The sequence below is a fragment of the Podarcis gaigeae genome (assembly GCF_964106915.1).
Source record: "Podarcis gaigeae genome assembly, chromosome: 1".
In the NCBI taxonomy this organism is placed as follows: Eukaryota; Metazoa; Chordata; class Lepidosauria; order Squamata; family Lacertidae; genus Podarcis; species Podarcis gaigeae.
In genome coordinates this window covers 118,233,232-118,257,478 of record NC_139678.1, presented here as the reverse complement: position 1 = coordinate 118,257,478, position 24,247 = coordinate 118,233,232, and the positions used below count along the sequence as shown (strand labels likewise).

General features: G+C 43.4%; 1 protein-coding gene across 1 annotated transcript in view; it reads left to right on the top strand.

The window, feature by feature from the left end:
• The window catches only part of MYO3B (myosin IIIB), a 291,721-nt gene that overhangs the window by 167,771 nt on the left and 99,703 nt on the right, over positions 1 to 24,247 (top strand). The window contains exons 24-27 of the mRNA XM_083704157.1: positions 15,659 to 15,738; positions 18,088 to 18,108; positions 21,116 to 21,193; positions 22,090 to 22,295. Coding sequence (XP_083560283.1) covers positions 15,659 to 15,738; positions 18,088 to 18,108; positions 21,116 to 21,193; positions 22,090 to 22,295 — 385 coding nt within the window. The remainder of the gene's footprint in view (positions 1 to 15,658; positions 15,739 to 18,087; positions 18,109 to 21,115; positions 21,194 to 22,089; positions 22,296 to 24,247) is intronic.

Genomic DNA, 24,247 nt, shown 5'->3' with positions numbered 1-24,247 from the left:
TGGGGGAGGAAGGGAAAGGAGAATGTTAGCCGCTTTGAGACTCCTTCGGGTAGTGATGAAGTGGGATATCAAATCCAAACTCTTCTCTTCTTCTTAACGCTACAAGAGACTAAGCCATAGCAACTTCTCCAGTCCTGACCACCCAGGGGCGGAGGAAGGGGGTGCAGTGAGGGCGAGCTGCCCCAAGTGTCACCACTGAGGGGAGTGACAAAATGCCAGGCTGCACTCACCATGGGGCCTGCAGCACACACAAGCCACACATCTCTCCTGGGTGTGACACGGTGGCTTGGGCGCCCGCAGGCTCCGCGCTGCCCCAAATGGTCTGCCCGCTGCCTCCCCCTCATCTGTAGGGCAGGCAGACTTCTTGGAAGAAGAAGGTGATGATTTTGGATTTGATATCCCGCTTTATCACTACCCGAAGGAGTCTCAAAGCGGCTAACATTCTCCTTTCCCTTCCTCCCCCACAACAAACACTCTGTGAGGTGAGTGAGGCTGAGAGACTTCAGAGAAGTGTGACTAGCCCAAGGTCACCCAGCAGCTGCATGTGGAGGAGCGGGGAAGCGAACCCGGTTCACCAGATTACGAGACTACCGCTCTTAACCACTACACCACACTGGCTCTCACTTCTTGGAGGCCTGTGGAGCGCCCTGCCCCAGCTGGCCCCACCCCACAGGCGGCTGGCCTCTCTCCTGGGCACAGGACATGAGCGCCACCCCAGGCACCCAATCGGCTTGCTCCACCGCTGTGCCCACCCATCTCTTTCACTGCCTACTCTGCAAGCAGGATCTCAGAAGTGTTGTGTTGCTGCAAATGGAAGAGGTATTGATAAGCAGAAGAAGGAAATCTTGAAGGACTGTGGCCTATTAATAATTATTATTTTTCTGTTAAGGTTTAATACGGCGTTTCCCAGTCTGGTATCACTCCCATTATCCCTGGCTATGCTGCCTGGGGCTGATGGAACTTGTTGTCTAAAGCATGTGGAAGGCACTGAGTTGGGGAAGGCTGGTTTAACAGCAGCATCTTTAGCAAATGGCACTTTCAGAGAGATCACAGATTGTTCGGGGTGTTTGGTTTTTTTTTACTGTGCCACTTGAATTCCAATCTCAACGTGATTGATGTATGTACAGAATTTATTCCGTGGCCTGATACGCATCGTATACATTCATTTAAACGTAATATGCTTCCACTTAAGTTTATGCTTCTCCTTTTTTTTATTTCCATGAATAATCAAAGCGGGGAGGGGGGAGAACGACTCCAAAGCTATTTACAGTTTATTAATTCTGCTCATAATAAAATGGAATGGAGGTTTGGAATTGCATGCTTTCTTGGCTGAAAGATAACTGCAGACTTCCCCCCCCCTTCCCCCCAATATAATGGACCAGTAACAAAGCTATTACAATGATAACGTCTCCATTTATAGATAAATCAAAATGTATATTTTCCAAGAATTGAGTAAAGTTAATTGAAAGTCTATAGTGCCTGCCTTAGAACTTTAAGGGCTTTTCTTGCTTCTACATGTCTGGCCCATATGATAAAAAGCTTGTAAAAATTAATTGTATTTTGCCGTGTTGCCAATGCTTTGTGCACAAAGAGCAGGCCTTAAACCACAGATGGGCAAAGGAACATTTGTGAACTACACTGGTCTGCAGATGTGAGACATTAGCGAACTTGATTAAATATAGATTAACTGGGTCTGGGATTATATGAAGTTTTTATTACACTTAGTGGGCTTTCATTGGGCCTCCCTTCAAACTCAGGGTTGATTTGGTTGACCAGTTGTTTTCCATCATGTAGTGCCTTTTTTTTTTAGTGCAGTGTATCACGTGTTTGCTCAGAAGAAAATCCCTCCGGCTTTTGGTGGGCTTACTCCCAGGAGAAGTGTGCATAGGATTGCAGCAATTATCCTTTACCTCACAACTGTCAGAAACTGAGCTGAACTGGAAAATAGCTGATGTTCACAGTTAAAATCTCTCGAGCAATAATTCCTGCAGAGAGAAATCGGGAAAATCCCCTCCATGCGCCAAGAGGGTTGTTATCTAGTCTGTCTTTTAAGAAGGTTTGTTGGCACAGGAAAGGTAGCCATGGACTGCAATTAGTATTGTTTTTAAATATGCTATTCAGTTCTTTCCAAAAGATGACATGAGCATGTGTTTGCGTGTCAAGGCCCCGAGCCCTCCCCCATTTATTGAATAACATAGACATCAGTAGTTTAGGTTAATGGACAAATTAAGGCCACAACTTTATTGGTTACAGAATGTGAGTGGTATTGGCTTAGGCTTTGGAATTGAACCAGATGACACAACCTTGATGGCAGAAAGTGAGGAGGAATTAAAGAACCTTTTAATGAGGGTGAAAGAGGAGAGCGCAAAATACGGTCTGAAGCTCAACATCAAAAAAACGAAGATCATGGCCACTGGGCCCATCACCTCCTGGCAAATAGAAGGGGAAGAAATGGTGTCAGTGAGAGATTTCACTTTCTTGGGCTCCGTGATCACTGCAGATGGTGACAGCAGTCACGAAATTAAAAGATGCCTGCTTCTTGGGAGAAAAGCAATGACAAACCTAGACAGCATCATAAAAAGCAGAGACATCACCTTGCCAACAAAGGTCTGTAAAGCTATGGTTTTCCCAGTAGTGATGTATGGAAGTGAGGCAGTGGAAGACAGGAGCGCCTGGCGTGCTCTGGTCCATGGGGTCACGAAGAGTCGGACACGACTAAACGACTAAACAACAACAATGGTGGTCTTTGTTTTCATGTGTGAGTGGGGTAGGTGGGTGTTTTTGAATCAGGTCAGCCATATTGATTCGTATGCTGTTGGTGGATTCTTCTCGTTGTCTTGTTGGGCTGTGTATGTGATAAATGGGAGCCATACCGGGCTGAAGGCGTCGTCTTCTCTTTGTCCCCGTGTCAGTTTCAGTTTGATGGTTAGTTTTTCTAATAAGGCTGTTTCCCATTCTATTTGGTACCATTGGTCGGACACGACTAAACAACAACAACAATATCTGACTCCTGCCCGCCATGCAGGTAGCCCAGTAAGAGTCAACCACCAGTAGGGGGAGCCCTGTTGATGTACATTAACTGGGAGCTCCCCCAGGGTTTAATTTAATTTAATTTAATTTAATTTAAGCGGCTGCTTAGATTACAGTAAGCCACGCCCCCAGCCAACCGGATTGGTCAGCCAGGGGTGTGACACAGCCAGGACTCCCCTAAGACGCGGGGGCATTGCCACGTCCTTGCTGTGCATGGAGAGAGTGTGTGGCCTGCCCGCAACACTGCCCCACAGGGAAGTGGAGCGGCCTTGTTATTGTTGTTGTTGTTTATTGAATTTATATGCCACCCTATACCCGGAAGTCTCAGGGTGGTTCACAGAATACAATGGTACCTCAGGTTAAGTACTTAATTCGTTCTGGAGGTCCATTCTTAACCTGAAACTGTTCTTATCCTGAAGCACCACTTTAGCTAATGGGGCCTCCTGCTGCCGCCGCGCTGCTGGAGCACGATTTCTGTTCTCATCCTGGAGCAAAGTTCTTAACCTGAAGCACTATTTCTGGGTTAGCAGAGTCTGTAAACTGAAGCGTATGTAACCCAAGGTACCACTGTAAAATCAAAATATAAAACCACAAAATACATAATCAAAATAAAAACAACAACCCAATAACCTCCTACCCCCCCAAAAAAAAAACACATTTTAAAGGGGCATAGGATCCTCACAACATTTAAAGTAAGACAATTAACAAACCTTCACAAGAGCCACTCATTGGAAATACCATGATCTCAGAAATGTTCGCAGCAAAATTTATTGGCAACCAAATTGGCCAGGTGCCTTTCTGATACAAAGACACAAAAATAGCCTTGAAATAAGTGTAGGGAGGGGGGGGGGAATTAGCTTTGGTTGTTGAGCAGACAGCATCCTCCTTGAGCTAAATTTAAATAATGATTACAGAGTAAACACTGCTAGGCCCAAGCTTTCTGGAGCCGTGGGCAGTAGATAGCATCACAGCAAACATCCAGTATGTTGTGCCTCACTTTTGAGGGCTGGTTTCAACTTTTTTGTGGTACAACTTTGAAGCTTTATGAAAATCTGGAAAATTGAGATTGGACACCATTGTAAAGCTTCACAAATTAACTTGTGTGTCATAGGCATGTATGGCTGTATAATACTGCTGCTGCTAAGGCTCTGAGAAGCCACCCTCTCTGGTATGGTAGCATATAGAGAAGGAAACAGATATGGTGGATCAGGCCTGAGCTTTATGGCATGGGTGACTAACCTGGTGCAATGGCAACAGGTTAGCCACCCTGCTCTAGTCTGAAATCACCATCTTCTTGAAATGTGCACAGAAGGCAAGCGCAAGACAATGCTTATTGGTGATATCCAACTATGCACATCAACATAGAATCATAGAATTGGAAGGGACTCTGAGAATCATCTAATCCAACCCCTTGCGATGCAGGAATCTCAGTTAAAGCATCCATGACAGATGGCCATCCAACCTCTGCTTAAGGACCTCCAAGGTAGGAGAGTCCACAAATCTCCCAAGGGAGAGCTTTCCACTGTTGAACAGCTTATTGTCAGAAAGTTATTCCTGATGTGTAGTCAGAATCTCCTTTATTGTAACTTGGTTTGAGTCCTACACTCCAGAGCAAGAGAAAACAAGCTTGCTCCCTCTTCCATGTGACAATCTTTAAGATACAGTGGAACCTCGGTTTTCGATCTTCTCAGACATTAAACGTTGCGGTTTCAGAACGCCGAAAACCTGGAAGTAACTACTTCGGTTTTTGAACCCTTTCCAGAAGTTGAACATGCCACGTGGCTTCTGTATTGAGTTTTCTGTAAGGAAATGCTTCCGGAAATGCATGCTTCGGTTTTCGGACCCTTTCCAGAAGTCGAACGTGCCACGTGGCTTCTGTATTGAGTTTTCTGTAAGTACATGCTTCTGGAAATGCATGCTTCAGTTTTCCAACATTTCGGAAGTCAAACGGTCTTCCAGAACGGATTACGTTCAAAAAACGAGGTTCCGCTGTATTTGAAGATGGCGATCATATCTCCTCAGTGTAATTGGGTTATACTGACTTTACTGTTTTGTATTGTATTGTGAACGGCCCCTGGAAGCTGTTTGGCTGAAGGGCGGTATTATTATTATTATTATTATTATTATTATTATTATTATTATTATTATTATTCCGTGTTTATATGCCACCTTTCCATTAAAAATCTGAGTTCAAAGCTACTTACAGCAAATTTTTGGAGTGGCCTTACACACCCTCTCAGAAGGGAGGCTGCCCATTGGATAGCTCAGTTGGTTAGATCAGGGGTCAGCAAACTTTTTCAGCAGGGGGCCGGTCCATTGTCCCTCAGACTTTGTGGGGGGCCAGACTACATTTTGGAGAGAAAAAAATGAACGCATTCCTATGCCCCACAAATAACCCAGAGGTGCATTTTTAATAAAAGGGCACATTCTACTCATGTTCCTGGACCATCTGTGGGCCAGATTTAGAAGGTGATTGGGCTGGATCTAGCTCCTGGGCCTTGGTTTGCCTACCCATGGGTTAGAGCAGCAGTTCTCGACCTGTGGGTCCCCAGATGTTGTTGGACTACAACTCCCATCATCCCTGAGCTCTGGCCTTGCTAGCTAGGGGTGATGGGAGTTTTAGTTCAACAACATCTGGGAACCCACAGGTTGAGAAAGGCTGGGTTAGAGCATGGTGCTGATAATGCCAGGGTTGCAGGTTCGATCCCTGTATGAGGAAGCTGCATATTCCTGCATTGCAGGGGGGTTGGACTAGGTGATCCTCAGGGGTCCCTTCCAGCTCTACAATTCTAGGATTCTAATGGATTTCCTCACCCAGGGCCAACAAACAAGGCTCTACTTGACTGTGGTTTTCCTCTTAGTGGGATAAAAAGAAAGATAGTCATTGTATTGGATGAATAAGTGAATGTCAGGTTATCCCCTTCTCCAAGAAGGATGCAAAATAATTATCTCAACCATCCATTTTACCCTAAATGCATTCAAAATTGCTGTCAGCTTTAAGACTATAGCAAATGTGCTCAGTAGAAAGACATTGCTCTCCTTTAGTATTAATTTTTGGACTGACAGAGAGAAACAAGTGGTTACCGTTCATTTAAATTTAGGAACATTTAAAAAGGTGCTGCTTGTATCCATTGGCTAGCTTTGAAAGCAAGACAAAAAGCAAACCTGTGTAGTCTGCACAATTCACAAATGTGAGCTGGGCTGCTAGACGTACCATCTAATGCGTGCATCTAAATTTGCTGCTCTGACATCCAGAGATATACCGTATTTTTCCATGTATAACACGCCCCTGTGTATAAGACGCTCCCTATTTTGGCAGACTCCAAATTAGGAAAATGGGAGGAGATTGCCCAGAGTTGTTGAGTTTCCTTTGGGGGGGGTGCCCCACAGTTGCTGAGCTTTTCTTAGCAGAATCCGCCAATCATCCGCCCAATTGCCACAGCAACAGCAAATCAACATCATCCTTTGCCACAGCCAACAATAACACTCCAAATAGCCGCTGACAATCTCTGGGTCACGACAGCAACCAATCCCAAGTCCTCCTGATGCACTATCAGTGTATAAGACGACCCTCTCCCCTTTTTGGCATAATTTCAGAAGAAAAAAAGCCTCGTCTTATACACGGAAAAGTATGGTATATATATGACAAGAGAATTATTAATTCTTCCTCTTGGAACTTACTCCTTTTTTGCACTGCTCTATACATTTGATTCCCTAACTTTAAGGCACTTCATATACCTTCTAGGACAAGCCTTGTAATAAATTCAGTTTCAATTCAATAAATGTCTGCGCTTTCAAAATATTTCATTGTCTCAGCTGCTGCCTATGTAGTAAAATGTGATTTTTCTCTGGGAAACCTAGCAATCCAGGGGAAAATGCTGGCAGCTTAACCATTCGGTATGTTTGTGATTGTGTATGTGTATAGGTATAAAATTCCCTAGTAAAACATAGAACAATGATGCCTAGAATATTAATTGCTATGTCTGTCTTGATTTTATTTATATTCTCAATTCAGTGTTTTCTATGAGGATAGTGGTGGTGCTATGAGGATAGTGGTCTTCTGAATGTGCATGCCTGCTTTCCTGTTAGTGAGATTGGAATTTTGTTTCCTTTATTGCTGTTATTATCTATTTCGTAAAATTTGTATACCGTTTTAAGGAGCGTCTCCAACCTCATCGTTCAGCCCAGACACTGAGGTCCAGCTCTAAGGGCCTTCTGGTGGCTCCCTCACTGTGATAAATAAGGTTATAGGGAACCAGGCAGAGGGCCTTCTCGGTAGTGGCACCCGCCCTGTGGAACGCTCTCCCATCAGATGTCAAGGAAATAAACAACTATCTGACTTTTAGAAGACATCTGAGGGCAGCCCTGTTTAGGGAAGTATTTTATGTTTGATGTTTTATTCTGTTGGGAGCCGCCCCCAGACTGGCTGGGGAAACCCAGCCAGATGGGAGGGGTATAGATAATAAGTTGTTGTTGTTGTTATATTATATTGTTGGGGAAAACCTCAACAGACACATACAAATTTTACTCTTTTCAATTGCTCAAAACTGCATCAGCGTTGAATAGTACTGTATTTTTCGCTCCATAAGACGCACTTTTTTCCTCCTAAAAAGTAAGGGAAAATGTGTTTGCATGTGCTGGTCCTGGGGGGGGGGGTTACTGTGCGCCGTGGTCTGTGTCCAGTCCAAGGCTGAAGCGAGGTCCAAGGCAGGGAGTCGGGCGTGGTCAGGAACTCTGACAGAAAGCAGGACAGGTGCCGGCAGGAACAGGTAACCAATGATGTTGCTCCCGCAACCTGGGACTGGGCGGGCTGGCCTTTATCTCCTCTGAGGCATAGGACAGCCCTGGTCCACAGGTGACTCGCCTCTCCTGGCCTGGAGATGAGCACTCCTCCTGTGGGAACTTAGTTCCCTCCACCTCTCTGCCCTGAGTCTCTGCAGCTCAGGAGAGGCTTGGAGGGTTACTGGACCCAGAGACAACCTCACCTTCCCCTGACAGGGCTGAGAGAGGTGCACCTGCAGGCAATGGGTCCTCCATCACTTCAGGAGCCAGAGCAGACTCAGCTGGTGCCTGCACCTGAGGACCCAGCACAGGTGAGGACCCTTCAGGCTCATGCCCCAGCCCCGGCTTAGCTGGCCCTGGAGGCGGGGACTCCTGTGCAGGCTGGGATGCCTCAGGTTCAGCCTCTGAATCAGATTCCCAGGCCATCACAGTGTGTCTTATGGAGCAAATGCAGGCTGCGCAGCTATCGCTGAAGCCAGCACAGCAAGAGTGAGAGCTGCGCAGTGCCTCTTGTTCTAATGGCTTCAGCGATAGCTGCACAGCTTGCTCTGGCTTTTCAGGGAGGTGGGAGAAAGGACGGAGGGCAGCTTGTCAGTTCACTCTCCCACCTCCCGGAAAAGCCAGCAAGAGCCGCGTCGCGCGAGGGTGTCTGAGGCTCTTGCTGGCTTTTCTTGTTTTCCTCCTCTAAAAACTAGGTGCGTCTTATGGTCAGGTGCGTCTTATAGAGCGAAAAATACAGTACTCACACTTCATGGTTGGGTATTTGGGGAGCAACTAATTAAAGGGGTGGTAACCAGACCTTCCAAGTATCTCTATTTTCCAGGGATGCCCCTGATTTAGAGAAGCTGTCCCAGTTTCTGATTTGATCCCAGAATGTCCTTTTTACTTAGGATGTACCTACTTTCATTGGAGAAAGGTTGGAGGGTATGGAGTTATCCGATCCCTGAGTTGTCTGAAGGCAATCCTGTATAGGGAAGGTTTTTTAATGTTCAGTGTTTTATTATGTTTTTATATATGTTGGCAGCTGCCCAGAGTGGCTGGGGCAACTCTATAAGATGTGTGGGTACAAGTAGTAAACTTATGGAATGGGACGTCCCTGTTTTCATCGGAAAATGTTGGACGGTATGGGTAACTATTCCCTCTCAAAACTGTATGCTTCTGGAATGGAATCTTTTTGTTTGTCTAGTAGCTAATTCAGATTATATAAGGGGAAAACTGCTCACCAGCATGAACCTAAATGCTACCTCAGAAATAAGAATTGATATCCAACCTCAGTGGTTTCCTGGCTTTGAAACAATGATAGTCTGAAAGATCATATCTCCTTATATGAACCTGCCTGGGTGCTAAGTTCCACTTTCCATCAATATCAGAAGTGCATTGGTGGTGATATATGAGAGAGAGACTTTTCTGTGGCTGCTGCCTTATTATGGAATTCCAGGAGTGGTTAAGCTGGCTCCTTCTTTGTTATCCTTCTGCCAGTAGGCTAAGACCTTCCTATTCAGACAAGCTTTTCAAAACTAAGGTACAGTTTTGATTCTGATCACAGGGCTGCTGTCAGGGCAATTGTATTTCAATCATTGTTTTTAACTGGTTTGTTTTTATTGCTCTGTGTTTTATGACATTTTAAAATGTTGTAAGCAGCCTTGAATTCCAACTTGGAAGAAATGTGGGTTATAAAGATTACCGTATTTTTTGCTCTATAAGACTTACTTTTCCCCTCCTAAAAAGTAAGGGGAAATGTGTGTTCGTCTTATGGAGCGAATGCAGGCTGCGCAGCTATCCCAGAAGCCAGAACAGCAAGAGGGATTGCTGCTTTCACTGCGCAGTGATCCCTCTTGCTGTTCTGGCTTCTGAGATTCAGAATATATTTTTTTCTTGTTTTCCTCCTCCAAAAACTAGGTGCGTCTTGTGGTCTGGTGCGTCCTATAGAGCGAAAAATACGGTAACAACAACAACAACTCTGGTAAGTCAGAGGAATTGTTCTCCACGACCTGGTTACTTAGGCTACAGTAAATGCAGTTCTCTTGGATAGAGAAATATTTTTGCAGAGTTCTCAAATGCCTTTAAAATGTATCAACAGCTGTTTCTGGATATTTTTTCCGGGTCTCTGTATCAACTACTGCCAAATTAATTTGGCCTTAGTTATGAAGGAGATTTTGAAAGAGTGGTTAGATCAACAATTTCAGCTATTCATCATAGCTGTTCTGTATCAGGTCTCCTTTGGGATGGTTGGCAACACGTGTGGACTAAACAGCAACAGTCATAATGTGTTTTATTCATTATCTTTTTGCAAGCTATTCCATTTAGAATCGAAAGTGTTTCTGGTATATATAGGCACTTTAGCCTCTATCACGCAACATATATTATGCTAGTGTCTGTAAAAGTTAAGCTGTTCTCCTCCTGGGATTTCAGCAGCAAGCTTTGCAGTTAAGTAGCAAAATTAGAATATCTGCTCTTTTGCAAACTCCACTCCTCTCAGAAAAGAGCAGAACACATAATAATATGTCTTGTTTCTTGAGTAAAAGGTTGAAGAATCTGAACCTAAATGTAGAAAAAAGCACCAGCTTTTAGCAACTTCCCCTCTGTCTTGTTTTTTTTTAAATAATAACATTGTTCTTGTGTGCTATATAAAAGTACCATTGCAAATACTCCTAGAACAAAATGTGGCGTAGAAGCACTCGACAACAAACCCACTGAAATAAAGGAGAGTTGCACAACAACACAGTTGATGGTGGGTGTGGTATATTTGTGAAATCTGTGCAAGACTGAGGAAGGCACCCAATTATTGCTGTCTTTTCTTGGGTATTGCTCTGAAGTATTCACATAATTATTTACGTAACATACTCCAGGTATGTAATGGTACCTGGAGTAACTGGCAAATGGTGCAACTGTAAAGGTAAGGTAAAGGTAACCCCTGGACAGTTAAGTCCAGTCAAAGGTGACTATGGGGGTTGCGGCACTCATCTCGCTTTCAGGCCAAGGGAGCCGGCGTTTGTCCACAGACAGCTTTCCGGTTCATGTGGCCAGCATGACTAAGCCACTTCTGGCGCAATGGGACACCGTGACGGAAACCAGAGCGCACGGAAACACCGTTTACCTTCCCGCCAGAGCGGTACCTATTTATCTACTTGCACTGGCATGCTTTTGAACTGCTAGGTCGGCAGGAGCTGGGACAGAGCAATGTGAGCTCACTCCGTTGCAGGGATTCGAACTGCCGACCTTCTGATCGGCAAGCTCAAGAGGCTCAGTGGTTCAGACCACAGTGCCACTCATATTTAGACCACAGTGCCACCCACGTCCTTGCAAATGTATGTGTCTGCTTGGGGAAAGTCCCATTGAGTTAAATGGGGCTTAACTTTTGTAAGTGGCCTAAGTGAGGAAACGTTTTATATAAAAGATTCAGCAGCTGGGCTGAAGCCACAAGCACTATAAATGATTTTATCCATTAGCAAAATTGTGTGTGTGTGTGTGTGTGTGTGTGTGTGTGTGTGTTTTAACTCATGTTATGCAGAGTTTGCACCCGATCTTCTACATTTTTGGCATGATACTTCCACAGATTATATAGATTCCTCTATAGATCCCTTCTCTTGCTTACACATTAGCCAGAAAAGGAATAGTTCTGGCCTCAAACCTTTAAACCAAAGGGGTGGAAAAATAATTTAAAAGTATCTTCTTTTAAATGTGCCCTAACAATAAAAAACAATAATTCTGTGGGGAGCATCCAAGGGTTGGGGATCGGTATTGGCTATCTAAACCTACTAAGAAATTATTAGTTCCCAGATGTTGGAACAAAAGGAAGCATTTTTTCCGGTCTACCCAATAGCCTGTTTTTTAAAAAACAAACAAACCAGCAAACAAACAAACAAACAAACAAACAAACAACTGAACATGAATGATGATCCACTGTTGTCCTTGAAATCTCTATGTTTTGAGTTACGAAAGTGCTTACTAGCAATGCAAGTGAGAATATCAAATGTCCTTTGCTACTATGCTAATTGAATTTTCTTCTTGGGTGATTACTTACATTTTAAACATGGACTCTGGTTTTGTTTATTTAATATTTCCCCTTTCCAGTTATATACCATTGGGTGCGATTTTTGGAATAACGAAGGCTGTAAAGCTTTCTGTAAAGCAAGGAGGGGAGGGAGAAGCAGGAGTCGCTGCAAACAAGGCACTTTTAACATCTGAAAGAAGTGTTAACACTTTATTTACATTTAAATTAAAATGGAAACTTATTTGTGTGTTATGTTTCTGAAAGGTGTGTGGCACATCTGCCGAGGCCTATTGTTTATTCATGCTCTAAATCCTTTGAAATGTGTTAAAATGCTTCCCACTCATTATAAAAATCCTGCCACCCATGGATTAGGACTTTGATGTCACCAATCCTGCTTCAAAGGATTCTTTCAATGCTATTAATCACAGTTTAGCCTCTGAAGATATGTAGCCAGAGAAAACATTTGGACATCTTGTGCGCCACTCACTAAAAAACTTTGAAATGTATCTGGAATGGCTTGCACATGAATGGTCCACATCACTTCCTTTCTTCCTCTCCAAGGCTTTATTTTAAAAAATCTCCCTCCCAGCTGCCTCACCCCCCCTCTCTCTATATATATATTTAGGTTGTCAATGAATATTCTCCATATAAATCAACATACGTTTTTTGACTCCCAACATCTATCACACAAAATGGGCAAAATCCAACCAAAGCGGCCACTTTTCTGTCTCCTTGATTTCAAGAAGAAAAACTTAAGCACATACTTAATCTTCCTTTTTGAAACCAATGGGATTCCAAAGTGTTTAACTTGGGCTGGATCAGGCCCATTATTGTTAACCGATTAGTCAAGGCGGCCTTTGAAATCGTAGCCGCAGAAGGTCATGAAGTTCAAGCTTCTTATCCCACCCCAAGGCAAATTCTCCACAGGTCAACCCGCCCCCATGGGTTAATCTACATCATCCAGATTAGATCCATCATCTAATCTACATCATCCAGCTTCCTACAATGGGGAAGCTACTTAGGTCTGAAGAGCAAGCAAAGTTTTAATGTCAGAAAATCAATGATGGTTTTATCATGTTCTCATAACCTTTGAGTCGGAGGCGGCGCCTAAGTGCATCAGAGAGCTTGAGAATCCATGCGCAGTGGATTCTGAGCAGTGCATGCGAGTGCTGATGAGCGATCAGTTGTTCATTATCTAGACTTCTGCTTTACTCCTTAGGTTCAACTTAGATTCTCCAACGCTTATCAAGCCAAGATGCAGCAGCCCCCATGGACTATATTCACACAGCCTTTTTATATAATGCAGCTATACATTGGAAGTCGAACGGAATCTGTTCCGGACGTCCATTAGACTTCCGAAACATTCAGAAACCAAAGCATGGCTTCTGATTGGATGGAGGAAGCTCCTGCAGCCAATTGGAAGCTGCGGAAGCCCCGTCGGACATTCGGGTTCCAAAGAATGTTCACAAGCCAGAACACTCACTTCCGGATTTGTAGAGTTTGGGAGCCAAAATGTCTGAGTATCAAGGCATTCAGGATCCAAGATACGACTGTACAAAGAAATGGGGGGGGGGATAGAATTTGAGTCTTCCAATTCATAGTACAGATAGGAGGGTAAATTAGGTCATAGTTTTGAATGTTCGGCCATTGGGAAATTTCCTTGCATGTAATAGAACTAGTACATTGGGCAGAGTACTACAGTGGTACCTCGGGTTAAGTACTTAATTCGTTCCGGAGGTCCGTTCTTAACCTGAAACTGTTCTTAACCTGAAGCACCACTTTAGCTAATGGGGCCTCCTCCTGCTGCTGCGCCACAGGGGCACAAATTTTGTTCTCATCCTGAAGCAAAGTTATTAATCCGAGATAATATTTCTGGGTTAGCGGAGTCTGTAACCTGAAGCGCCTATAACCCGAGGTACCACTGCATTCTAAACTCCCCTGTCCTACTGTGCTAGTTTACAACATGCAGAATACTTTTTTTGGATAAAAATCTGTCTTTTCCTGAAGTCTAAGTTGGGACAGCTCAAAGGACTCCGCAAATCTACTTGCTCACTTTCGTTTGGTGTAATTTGTAACTGATGGATGGATGGATGTGAGCCATACAAGCCCAATCACCCTATTCAGTGAAATCCTATACAATTTTACTCAGAAGTAAGTCCAATTTTGTTCAATGGGGTTACTCCCTTGTCTGTTGAGCATGACAATCTTAAATATCTGAAGAAATGTGCATGCACACGAAAGCTCTTAGCAATAACACACTTAGTTGGTCCCTAAGCTGCTACTGGAAGGAATTTTTTTATTTTCTTTCAACCTTAAATACACTTATCTTGTGTGTTGGTCCATTTGTGTGAAACTTTAGCATAACAGCGCAAGTCAGCACATAACTTGTATTCAGTTGTGTAAATCAGTCAATGACAATTGGGCACGCAGTGTAGGTGAGTAAAGGCCTTGTGTATGTCATTCCTTATGTGCTGTCTAAACCAGGCCCCATAGAACATTTCCCAGAGATTCCTCTCTCCCGCCTTGTAAAGTGGTTTTTAAATGGTGAAGCAGATTCTAAAAATGTATTGGCTATTCTGTAAATGCCCTGGGTTATTTAATTTGGAAGAAAATATGCTGGTGATGGGTAATCATTTGAAGAAAAGCAACCTTCTACAATTATGCATCAAAACACTGTAGTGAGCGTATGCGTGTTTTGCCTGTACTTGCAGAGGCCTTTTAGGGTTGCCATATGTCCTCTTTTTCCAGGACACCACCTCTGTTTCATGATGAGTGTCGTCATAGACACCCAGCGCCAGATTTACGTATAAGCTAAACAAGCTGTAGCTTAGGGCCCCACTCTCTTGGGGGGCCCCCAAAAATGTAAATAAAAAATAAACTGGATGTGCATTTCCAAAATATAAGATAGAAAACAAAAAAATAAAATAAAACCTACATACAGCAACAGTGTTTTGTGTTGTGTAGGCTCCTGTGATGTACATATTTTGTTATGTGCAAATGGCTTTAGATACCTATTAGGTCCATAAATTACCATATAGCATATATTCAACACACAAAAACAGCAACAATTTGTTTTTTTTAAAATAATATTTATTGAAGTTTTTAAACAATAAACAACATACATAAAAACATAATCTTTTTCAGTAACCACATTTCATTCTCATCTTTGGACTTCCTCACATCTCTTGTTCCTGCAAGCTGACCTCATAAATTTTTCTAGCAAATTATTTACTTATTTCAATTTATATCATATAGTTATCCAATATTATTTCTCCAATTTTAGAATTTAAAGCACTCTTTTAAGAACTTAATTTTAAGATATAATATATCCAAAATTTGTCTTTCCTTTCAATTACATTTAAATTTGTATTCCTTATACTAATTTGTTGGAGCCATATTAATACAGATCTTACATCTTTCTTAACATTCATACAATTTACAGTGTTTTTGTAGGTGTTGTTGTTGACAAAGGACAGCTGGACATATAAAGGGCCCCATTACCTTCAGTAGCTTAGGGCCTCATCAAACCCTGTAGACATCCATAGTTGAAGTCAGCAAATGTGTCTTCTTTTTTGCTCTTCAAAATATGGCAACCCCACTGGGGAAATGGCATATTGGAGTTTTTGCAGAGAGTGCAATCCTGGACCAGCCCCTTAGAGGTGCTATACATAGATCTGTATCTGCAAAGCTCATTGCTATGTAATACAATATATTCTGCAATAACCTTCCCATTCTTGCCCTGTTCCAGCTATCAGGTAGTATTCATTTGTGTCTTCCAGATATTGCTTTTCCTAGGCTTTTTGCCCATTGTCTAAATTTTTGCTTTCCTTCCTTCCTTCCTCTTTTTAACAGGCAACTTGGCTCAGGCGAGAGCCAGAGTGACAGCGGCGTCCAGGTCTTTGCCTCCACAGCTCAGTGCTGGTCGTATCAAGGTCAGTACACAAACAATGCCTTTGCCTGCATATTTGAAAAAGTGATCTATAATGCACTGCGGTTATTCCAAATGCCAGATCCTTTACTGTTTCACGTCCACTTGGTTTACATTAGCAGGGGATCAGGAGTTTGTTTGTTTGTTTACAACACAAAGATAATTATATTTTATTCAGATTACAGTGGTACCTTGGGTTAAGTACTTAATTCGTTTGGGAGGTCCGTTCTTAACCTGAAACTGTTCTTAACCTGAAGCACCATTTTAGCTAATGGGGCTTCCTGCTGCCACTGCGCCACCAGAGCATGATTTCTGTTCTCATCCTGAAGCAAAGTTCTTAACCTGAGGTAATTTCTCTGGGTTAGCGGAGTCTGTAATCTGAAGCGTCTGAAACCTGAAGCGTATGTAACCTGAGGTACCACTGTATAGGTTTTCTTACTTTTCACTGAATTCTTCTTGGAAACTGTTCATTTGTAAAATCCAAATCATCTTTCTCTCCCCCTCCAAATAAACTTTATAAAATGGGGGCTCACTTTTTGAAAAACAGATCTTGCTAAATTCCCCTCCCCATTTAATAGGGGAATCTCTCTTTTGATCATCATAATCTTTTCCCGCCGTACTTTTGCCTAAGCACTTCCCTTTCAGTTGCACACACAGGAGGATTAATTTGTAATCTTCCTCTGGGGAATGATTCATTAGTTTGTCAGCAATCAAACACAGGCCCTTAGGTCCCACCCCCGATCCTGGTCCACATCAAACATATAGGGGTTTGAACATGCCTGTCTGGATCAGGTTTTTGCTTATGAGTCAGACCAGCAGTTTGGCAGAAACCAGGGACAACGCTAAGCTTTTTAAAGCTTCTTCGCAAGATCCTCTCCTCTTCCCCGTGTATCTAGTTCTCTTGACTATGGGAGGGAATACCCAAATATTAACTCTTAGGAATCGCCTTGCCTGGAGCATACAAACATTCACTCAATAGCCCTGCTGAACTAGCCCATTACAGATATATTCTCCCCCCTCTCTCCCATCACTGATCTGGTGAAACTTAGCAGATCACGAAAAGCTGTCTTCATGCTCAGAGTTTCCCTGCCTTGCTGCTTGCTGCAGTTTTGTTTTACTGAATTTATTTATTTAGCAAGATTTATAGGTCAGTTAATCTGAATGGTTTGCATAATAGTAAGTAAACAGACTTTAAAAACAGCAGACAGTGAAATGATCAAACTATGGATCGGAACAAGCAGTTTTTAAAACATAATAGGCATACTAAAATGTGTTTTATTCCCTATCGGGAAGAAATGTGGGGCATAAGTAAAATTATTATTATATCAGTACTTTTTTCTGGGGGGATGCATGGGTATGCATACCCCTAAACATTTTGTGAATCTATGTACTTTTGTCCATTTACTGTATTTATTTTTCCCAATTTGAACTATAATATGGTGATTTTCTTGAGTCAAAATGAGACTACCCCCTAAGCATTTTTTTAGGGGGAAAAGGCACTGATTACTACTACTGCTACTACTACATGTTTGGAGAGGGCTGCCTAAACAAAAAAACTTTTAGAAGATGTCAAAAACAGCGCAATGAAGGTGTCTGCCTAATATCAATAAGCAGGGGGTTCCAGAGAATATGAAGGTGCTGCAACGTTAAAAAATTGATTTCCCACAAGTAGGGAATGAACAATATGTGGCGCTTGTAAGTGTGCCAGTTCAACAGCTTGAAGCAGTCAAGTGGGCACATTTGGAGCAAGGCAAAGAAAGAAAGAAAGAAAGAAAGAAAGAAAGAAAGAAAGAAAGAAAGAAAGAAAGATCAGCTTCTCCTTTCTGTCTCCCAGATCCCATCAAGCATGATTCAGCCCTGGAATCCTTCCCCATCTCTTCTCTGGAAATTAGCCAGAAAGGCTGAAATTTTCAGCCTAATCAGAAGAGTTCTGAAAAACCTCCTTTGCATCATTCCCTATGGACATTCCCTGCAACGCTAAGCAGAAGGATTGATATTTACTTGGTCATGTGACCTTCTGAAATGTTTGATGTGATCTCTGCTGATGCAGCATTCCTCCTCCTTGTGCTACATTATAGGACCTCACTTTACAATCTCCCCCCCTCCCCCGCCATTTAAAGAGCTCCAGGCATTTTCTTTGTCACTTAGTCATTCAAAGGGCATTTTAACACTTGGGGGGGGGGGGGAAAGAAACAGCAGCTGCTATGGATTACGAAAGAGTGGCTCTCTGTTTTAACTCTCTCACCTTGTGCGCTCTGTCCAAGTCTGATCTTAAAGCCTGTTTTCCCTCCCACCCTCTTCTGCCTGTATCTGCTGTGATGCTGCTTAGCATTTCTTTCTGTTTTGCATGCAGTCTCCCAAGTATCTCCTCAAGGTAAGGCCACACGATTGCTATCTTGGGAACAGCAGTCCTTTTTCTGCCTCTGCTTGCATCCCCTTTGAAAATATCAGCCTTGATCAGGAGTAAGAAACACACTGCGTGATCTGAAGGCCACTGCTTTATAACGCAGGTGCAAAAGCTGCTATTCTCTGGTTCAGATGTTCTTAGTTTAATACACAAATGCCACCTGTTCACAGCAGATGGTGAACTGCCACAGAGCATTTGTGTGTGTGTGTGTGTGTGTGTGTGTGTGTGTACACGCTAAAATGTTTCTATTGCACCATACGAACAGAGGGCAGATTGTTTTCTCTAATTTTGTTGAACTATGTGATACAACAGCACAAAGCTGCTTTTGATTACTAACTAGGGGGGGTGATATTTTTAATTCACAAAGTCAGCTTTGATTCTTTTCTGTAAAAAAATAAAAAATAAAGAAAGAACAGCTGTAGTGACAGCGTAATTAAGGTAAGGTGCGTAATGAACAATATACTTGTTACCCGTATACTACGTTGAACACACACAAAAATGTTCTTGCTTTGTTTTAATGGAGAGCGTTCGCGATTTGGTGGCATGAACCAAATAGAGACGTGAAGTAATGAAGAAGAAAGTAATTTAAAAAGGGAAATACTGCTTTGTGTTCAGTGACAAGGGTGATGTGGTAACTGTGGTGATAGCTGACTTCATGCTTATCATAGCTGCCTGCAACACGTCAATCACTGCTGAGACCCATGTTCATTTTTGTGTTGCTTCTGGAAGTGCATGCAGTGGTACCTTGGTTTAAGAACAGACAACTTGGGACTATATGGAATTGACGGAAAGGACTGGCAGAATCCGAAACCAGGGAGAGGAGATGGTGGAACAAGATTGGAAAATTTAAAGTTTATATATAGAAATATTGTAAAATTAATGAGTGATAGAAAAAAGGTGGAATGATATTTTATGGACTTAGCAGAAATGTTATAAGGAGTTAAGCATATATAAGTATTTTAGTTTTAATGGAAAATAAGGTTAAAAAATATGTTATTTACAATATGATAGAAAATAGAGAAAGATGGAAAGGATTTGCTGAAACAATTAATAGAAGTGGAATACAAAAAGGGAGGTGAGACGAGGTCGAGGAAACAAGGGAATGAAAGATAGACTATGGAAAAGGTGTGATGTATGTTTTTAAATTGTTTTTGTTTTCTTTTATTTAGGGTTAGGGTTAGGGATTGGGTTTTGTTTAGTTTAGCTTAATGTGTTTAGTTTAATGGGTTTAGGTTGTGTTTTGTATTGTCTATATATTGTATTGTTTTTTTCTCTTTTGTTTTTTCTCTTTTGTCTTCTTTTCTTTTCTTTTCCTTTTTTGTAATCTTTAAAAGTAATAAATATTATTTAAAATACAAAAAGAACAGACAACTTGGATTAAGAGCGCTGCAAACCTGGAAGTAGGTGTTTTGGTTTGTGAACTTTGCCTTGGAAGCAGATCATGTTTCACTTCCTGTTGAGTGTGTTCCATTTGTAAATTGAGTCCCCCGCTGCTATGGGAAAGCACACCTTGGTTTAAGAACATTTTGGTATAAGAACAGACTGCCAGAACGGATTAAGTTCATAAACCAAGGTACCACTGTAGTTTTAAACTGGGCTAATGCACTGTGGACTGCTAAGTGTGGACGTCAGCTGATTTCTCTGCTGCCTATAGGCTTCCTCCCTTGTCTTCACCTGAACCCAATGCAGATCCCATTGCAATCCCCCTCTCCTTCCTGCTGCCTAACTAGTGGGTGCTGGGAAGAGCTGAGGAATGATATTAGGGAGAAAGGTTAGGGTGTTTGTGAGTGAGGGGGGTACTTTGTAACTCACAGATTGTGAGGCTGTCTGTCTGTGGGAGACTGTGTCAGGTAGCGTGTGTCTGTGTGCGAGGTGGTGGGGGATCTGATGGGTCAACCCCCCAACATCTAAATGCAGCCCCCAATCTACCACCCATCTTCTCAGGTGGCCCTTGAGTACAAAATGGTTGCCCACCTGTAGGTTAGAATAGTTGTGAAGTGACACGTTTTAGATTGGTTCACCATTACCCTAAACCATGCTGGCTCCCTCGGCCTGACAAACGCTGGCTCCCTCGGCCTGAAAGCGAGATAAGCTCCGCCACCCCATAGTTGCCTTTGACTGGACTTAACCATCCAGGGGTCCTTTACCAAACCATGGCGTTGTGCCACATGCACAACATAGAATAATAATAATAATAGTAATAATAATAGTAATAATAATAGTAATTAATAATAATGGTATTTATACCCTGCCCATCTAGCTGGGTTTCTCCAACCACTCTGGGTGGCTCCCAACAGAATATTAAAAACACAATCAAACATTAAAAACTTCCCTAAACAGGATCGCCTTCAGATGTCTTCTAAAAGTCAGATAGTTGCTTATTTCCTTGACATCTGATAGGAGGGTGTTCCACAAGGCAGGTGCCGCTACTAAGAAGGCCCTCTGCCTGGCTCCCTGTAACATCACTTCTCACAGTGAGGGAACCACCAGAAGGCTCTCGGAGCTGGACCTCAATGTCCGGGCTAAACGATGTGAGTGGAGACGCATACTTCCCTCTCTTTCTCCCGTGTGGCTGAGAGAAGGGCTTTCAAGAGGTCTTCAGGCTGTGACTTTGGTGAGTCTCCAAAGATAAATTATTACATAGCTGGGAAAAGGGAGGCAGTTACTGAGAACACCTCTCTGCAATGTTGTCATCTCTTTGTGATACGCACCCATGAAGTGTCGCTGAGAGGCGTGTTTATTTCAGAGTCTATTAACAGGAGACATGGACCTGAGGTAAGCGGCAAGAACTTTTGACCACATCCTGGCTGTTGCCCGGTAGACAATTCCTCTTGGAGTCAGAAACCTCCCTCCACACTTAGGGTCTTAGGATGGGTGCAGAACCTTTGAAGCTGACACAATCTTAGGAAACATATACTGAGGATTGGGTAGTAAATGACTCTACACATTGTGTGTTTCTGACTTGTGCTTTCAGGTGGACACCATGGAGATTATGAGGCACCCTGAGGAAACAACCAACATGAAGAGGCAAACTGTGGCTTCCTATTTCAGGGTATGCAATCTGCATTGTAAAAGTGCAATATAACTTTATTGACACCCCCCACTTTGTCGTTTATATAGTGTTGGCAGCGTGCCAGGGACCCTGAAGTGCAGATAAGTGTCCCAGCCTGAAGGGATTCCTGTAGATGCACAAGGCAGCTCAGGAAATGATCTCATCGTTTAAGGAAAGTTGAAAGAGAGATAGGTGAGCATCGGGAAAGAGCTCGGCTGAGCTTAGTGCAGGGGCAAGAATGGTTCAGGGGATTCTTTGCCAAATCAGTGGTTTTCAGTGGCAATGCAATCATATACAGTGGTACCTCTAGGTTACGAACTTAATTCCTTCCGGAGGTCCGTTCTTAACCTGAAACTGTTCTTAACCTGAGGTACCACTTTAGCTAATGGGGCCTCCCACTGCCAGCGTACAATTTCTGTTCTCATCCTGAGGTAAAATTCTTAACCCGAGGTACTACTTCTGGGTTAGCGGAGACTATAACCCGAAGTGTTTGTAACCCGAGGTGTTTGTAACCCGAGGTACCACTGCACCTATCTACTCAGTCGTAAGCCCCACTGACTTCAGTGAGACTTACCTCCAGGTGAGTGTGTGTAGTATTACAGCCTTAAAAGAAGAGATTTTTAAAAGAGAACATTTTCCAGCAGCTTTTGCTTTACTTGGTGATGAAAACGAGAAAGAACGAGGCTGCTTTCAAAAGGAATACTTTAATTCACCTTGGACATCTGATCTGCAGTGTTATGCATCTTTCCCCCTCCCAACTCTTTCAAGTTTGTTAATACTGCTTTTTAGATGCGACGTGACTGGAATGAGCAGACTGCTAGAATTTCATTCCTTTAAAAGAAAGGGGGGCATCGTTGAGCCTCATTTTTTTATTATTTTTGCTTGTGTTTCCCCAGTATTCTCTGATGGATCTGTTGTCCAAAATGGTGATCGGGCAGCCTCATTTTGTCCGCTGCATTAAACCCAACGATGACCGAGAGGCGCTGAGGTTTTCTCAAGAAAGAGTTTTAGTTCAGCTGCGCTACACTGGCATTCTGGAGACGATCAACATACGTCGGCAAGGGTATTCTCACCGCATTCTCTTTGATGAGTTTGTGAAAAGGTGAGCGGCATAGTGTTGGGTAAACTCAGAATGAATGAACCTCTGAAACTTCCATTCTAATCTATACAATTGGGAGGGAGGGAATCACATGGCTCCTGTGACGGCAGTATTCAGAATTGTAAGACTGTTCAGGGAGTCAGGAGAGGATATATTGTTTATTAATATCCTTCCTCACTTGCGCTAGCAATTTCCTTTACTTGGCAGAGTTTTACATTCCCCTTTTAAACGCACAGTGGATAGCTGGTTTAGGGCTTGTTTAAGCCCCTCACTATTAGGTTCCTGGTAAGTTCCCTTATATCCCTCATAAAAGAATAAACCCGCCACAATCTTGTTTAAAGTATACAAAAGAAGTTTACTCGTGTCACCAGTTCACAGCTGGATCCCTGAAGGCAGACTTAGTTACAAAGTATATACCGTATTTTTTCACACCTGACCATAAGGCGCACCTAGTTTTAGAGGGGGAATGCAAGAAAAAAAATATTCTTTAAAGGGAGCGCTGAGCAGAGCCTGTATGCATCCCAGGCCCTGCTCAGCGCTCCCTTTCAGGAGCCGCGCGGAGCGTGTGTGCGGCTCTTTAAAGGGAGCGTGGCTCTTGGGGTTCTTTGCAGGAGGTGGGGGAAGGGACTGAGGGGCTGCCCTCTGTCCCTTTCCCCATCTGCTGCAAAAGTCAGCAAGAGCCACACACTCTTTAAAGGAAGCGAAAAGCCTCCTCGGGGCAGCAGGAGCCTTCATCCCGCTGCCCTGCGGAGGCTTTGCACAGCTAAACCAGAAGCCAGAACAGCGAGAGGGAGTGCTGCGCAGCGTTCCCTCTAGCTGTTCTGGCTTCTGGGATAGCTGCGCAGCCTGCATTCGCTCCATAAGACGCAGTCCACACGACAAAAGGAAGATGGAAAAAGAGAGAGAGTGGCAGCATGCCTTGTCCTTTTGTTACCTGGACAGGTAGGTCACACCCACCTCTAGTCACATGCAAAAGGAAGGATGTTCCAGCCCAGGAGGAACAAGGAAGTTTCGACGGGCTGGACCAAACATCCCCTTGCATGTCCACTCAAGGAAAACAAGGAATGTTGTACTTGACTGCTGCTTATGTATCACATCCCACAAGAATGCCCCAGGCCTCCCCACTTCCCACCTTGGGCAAAATGAGCGGCAGGACTGTTTATGGTTTCACTAAGCCAGATTTCAGCTGAGAAATGGGTCAGCTTTGGACCATTGAGGCTGCTCAGCTCCACCCTGTTTTAGGGCCTTCCGATGGCTACTACTAGGAGCCCCGCGGTTGGTTGTGCATCTAGTGCCACATTTTCCGTGGGTGCAATGGGGCTTCTGCGGTGGTGGAACTCCCTGGTCTGCCAGTAGACCTTGGTAGAACCTAGCAAAGGAACACCTTCACCTCATCCTAACCTCCGTTAAAAGGTAAAGGGACCCCTGACTGTTACGTCCAGTCGCGAACGACTCTAGGGTTGCGGCGCTCATCTCGCTTTACTGGCCGAGGGAGCCGCCGTTTGTCTGCAGACAGCTTCGGGGTCATGTGGCCAGCATGACTAAGCCACTTCTGGCAAAGCAGAGCAGCGCACGGAAACGCCGTTTACCTTCCCGCCGGAGCGGTACCTTTTTATCTACTTGCACTTTGACGTGCTTTCGAACTGTTAGGTTGACAGGAGCTGGGATTGAGCAACGGGAGCTCACCCCGTCGCAGGGATTGGAACCGCCAGCCTTCTCTTGACAGTAAATTCAATTGAAGTCAATAGGGATTAGTAACTAAAAGGGTACATATAGTGTCCCGATAACGGGTAGCAATAGTACTGGACTGTTCTGCCTTGTTAAGACCACAGCTGGAGTATTGCGTCCAGTTCTTGGTGCACAGTTTAAGAATGATATTGTGGAAGGAGATCAAGATTATCAAGGGTCTGGAAACCTAGCTTTAAAAGGAACTGTTGAGGGAGCTTGATAGGTTT